General features: G+C 48.5%; 1 protein-coding gene across 1 annotated transcript; it reads left to right on the forward strand.

The window, feature by feature from the left end:
* Nucleotides 1–727: 727 nt before the first annotated feature.
* p2ry1 (purinergic receptor P2Y1) lies at nucleotides 728–2,419 on the forward strand. Its single transcript, XM_037678221.1, has 2 exons — nucleotides 728–1,030; nucleotides 1,166–2,419. Exon 2 carries the CDS (start codon nucleotides 1,195–1,197, stop codon nucleotides 2,254–2,256), a length of 1,062 nt encoding a protein of 353 aa, XP_037534149.1. The 5' UTR covers nucleotides 728–1,030; nucleotides 1,166–1,194; the 3' UTR covers nucleotides 2,257–2,419.
* Nucleotides 2,420–2,859: the final 440 nt, after the last annotated feature.

A 2,859-nucleotide genomic window follows, 5' to 3' on the forward strand; every position in this document is an offset into this window, starting at 1 on the left:
ACTTGTGCCCATGTCCAGCCATCACTGTGCGAGAGGCGGAGGACACCCTGGACATGTCCAGTCCATCACAGGGACACATAGAGACAAACGAGACAAACAACCATTCACTCTCTCACTCTCACCTAGGGACAATTTAGTCACCAATCAGGCTAACGTGCATGTTTTTGGTCTGTGGAATAAAACCGGAGCACCCAGATAAAACCCACGCATGCACGGAGAGAACAGGCAAACTCCACCCAGAAAGGCCCCCGGCAGGGATTTGAACCGAGGCGACCTTCTCAGTGAGAGGCAGCAACTTTACCAGCTGTGCCACCGTGCTTCAGCGTATTTTCTCCATTACTGTTTAGGGTTTTTTTTGTAGTTTTTTTTTTTTTTTGCATTAAATATATATTTTTAACTTTTACTTTCATTTACTCTTACTTTTACTCAAATTATGGAGTGCTGTAAGCGAACACCTTACCCCTGGGAAATAAAGTAGACGGGAGCTGAATTAAACTTTTGTCCTTTTGTTGAAAAGGGAGTGTATCAAATAAATGCTCAAACGGCTTGCCATACATGCCACACAATCGCGTCCACATGTTTGTAGAAATCAAGTGGGCGCTGGAAGTTTGGATCTGATAAGGGTCGAGCTGCATGAGGAAGGGTGTGTGCGTGTGTCGAGGGGGCAGAAATGGCACGTTGGGACACGGGAAGCAGCTCGGTGTGAGCGCGCGCCTCCCCTCTCCGCTCCGCAGCGCGCGCGGCAGAGCCTCCTCGCGCCTCTCGCGCGGGCTGTTTTTCTGACTCGTGCTCTTCGTGCCAGAGCCTGCAGCTGTCTGCGCCGCTGTCGTTGTGGGGAAGGCGTCGCGACGCATGGAGGAACCGACGGTTTTCTCTACAAGCCCTGGAGATTTGGAAACTTCTGAAGTGTTTCATGCGTTGCTCTAGGAGGACCGGATGAAGACACCTGGCAGCTGAGACGCGCGCGCGTGTTCCGGACTGAGCTCTGTGTGAAAACTGTAGGAATGTGGAAGACAAATCTGTCTCGGCGGTTAGTGCTCTGATACTGCTTGTGTTTACTCTGCAAGCTGAAACCAAGATTTTTTTTTATATATTTCTGCTTGTATTTCTGTGTATTAGTACAAACTGGTACCATTAGTAACATGAAATATTTTGTCTTCCACAGTAACTGGACCAGCTTCTGCCCCTGAAACCATGACCGCAGACTTGAACTTGACCTCTCTGATGAATGCAACATTGTTAGACAACCAAACCAGAGGATGTCCCCTCACCAAGACAGGCTTTCAGTTCTATTACCTGCCCACGGTCTACATCATGGTGTTCATCACCGGCCTGGTGGGCAACAGCCTGGCCATTTGGATGTTCGTGTTCCACATGAGACCCTGGAGCGGCATCTCCGTCTACATGTTCAACCTGGCCCTGGCTGACTTCTGCTACGTCCTCTCTCTGCCTTTCCTCATCTTTTACTACTTCAACAAAACAGACTGGATATTTGGGGACGTGATGTGTCGCCTGCAGCGTTTCATCTTCCACGTGAACCTCTATGGAAGTATTCTGTTCCTGACCTGCATCAGTGTTCACAGGTACACGGGGGTCGTGCATCCGCTCAAGTCTTTAGGCAGGCTGAAGAAGAAGAATGCAGTTATTACCAGTGCGCTGGTGTGGTTGATAGTAATTATAGGCATGTCCCCAATTCTTTATTACTCTAGGACTGGTATGAAGCGTAACTCAACCACCTGTTACGACACCACCACTGAGGATGAGCTATCGGCGTATTTCATTTACAGCATGACTCTGACTGTGTTTGGGTTCTGCGTCCCATTCATTATCATATTCTGTTGCTACGGCATGATCGTCAAGGCGCTGATCTGCAACGACATGAACAACGCCCCCCTGCGGCAAAAATCCATCCACCTGGTGATCATCGTGCTCGCGGTCTTCGCCGTCTCCTACCTGCCTTTCCACGTCATGAAAAACCTGAACATGCGCGCCAGGCTGTTCTTCCAGAGCCCGGACATGTGCGCGTTCAACAACCGCGTCTACGCCACGTACCAGGTGACGCGGGGGCTGGCCAGCCTCAACAGCTGCGTGGATCCCATTCTTTACTTCCTGGCTGGAGATACCTTCAGGAGGAAGCTGTCTCGGGCCACCAAGAAGACCTCCAGAAAGGGCGACAACGTCCTTCAGTCCAAGAGCGAGGACACGGCGCTCAATAGCCTGGCTGAGTACGTGGAGAACAACGATCGGAGACTGTGACCGTCTCGCTTCAGAGACAAAGGGATTAAATAAATCCAGGCACTGTGTGGACTGAAGACGGCGCGTAAACTTTAGGCGACGATGGTTTGTAGAATTGTAGGATAAAAACTCCACTTAACCCTGTGATACCATTGCTTTCTTGCAGCCTGTTGACAATACTAAGCTATTGTACTGTACTGTCTAATACTGTACTTTAAAAATTGGAGCCATCCCTCTCCTTTTTTATTTATGTACATTTTGGACTAAATGTGAAGAGCACAGCTGGGGGGGGAAATAGATTGTCCAAGAGGCCAAAATCTCCTGTTCATCCATTTGTTCTGCAGTTTAAGACTGCGAATGGATAGCACATTCTCAAGCCCCGAGCTGATGGGTAATCAATACCTTTTTAGCTGCTGAGAGCTTAAACATAAGGAAGTGTACTTGGGGATGGCTTTTAGACGAAATAATGAATGCACTGAACCTGAGTTTGCTGCGTACATATGCAAAGCAGCCATTGTAATGCACTATTAGCCAAGTTCTTTTTTTTTTGTTGCTCTACCTATCACTTAATCTTTTTCTTTCGCAGAAAGAATGTGGTTAATTACCTTTCTGTCAGCTCTGAAG

The sequence above is a fragment of the Nematolebias whitei genome, chromosome 6, assembly GCF_014905685.2.
Source record: "Nematolebias whitei isolate Nwh7 chromosome 6, NemWhi1, whole genome shotgun sequence".
Classification (NCBI taxonomy): domain Eukaryota; kingdom Metazoa; phylum Chordata; class Actinopteri; order Cyprinodontiformes; family Rivulidae; genus Nematolebias; species Nematolebias whitei.

Coding starts and splice junctions, on each gene's coding strand:
- p2ry1 (XM_037678221.1), top strand. CDS start 1,195: ATGACCGCAGACTTGAACTTGACCTCTCTGATGAATGCAACATTGTTA.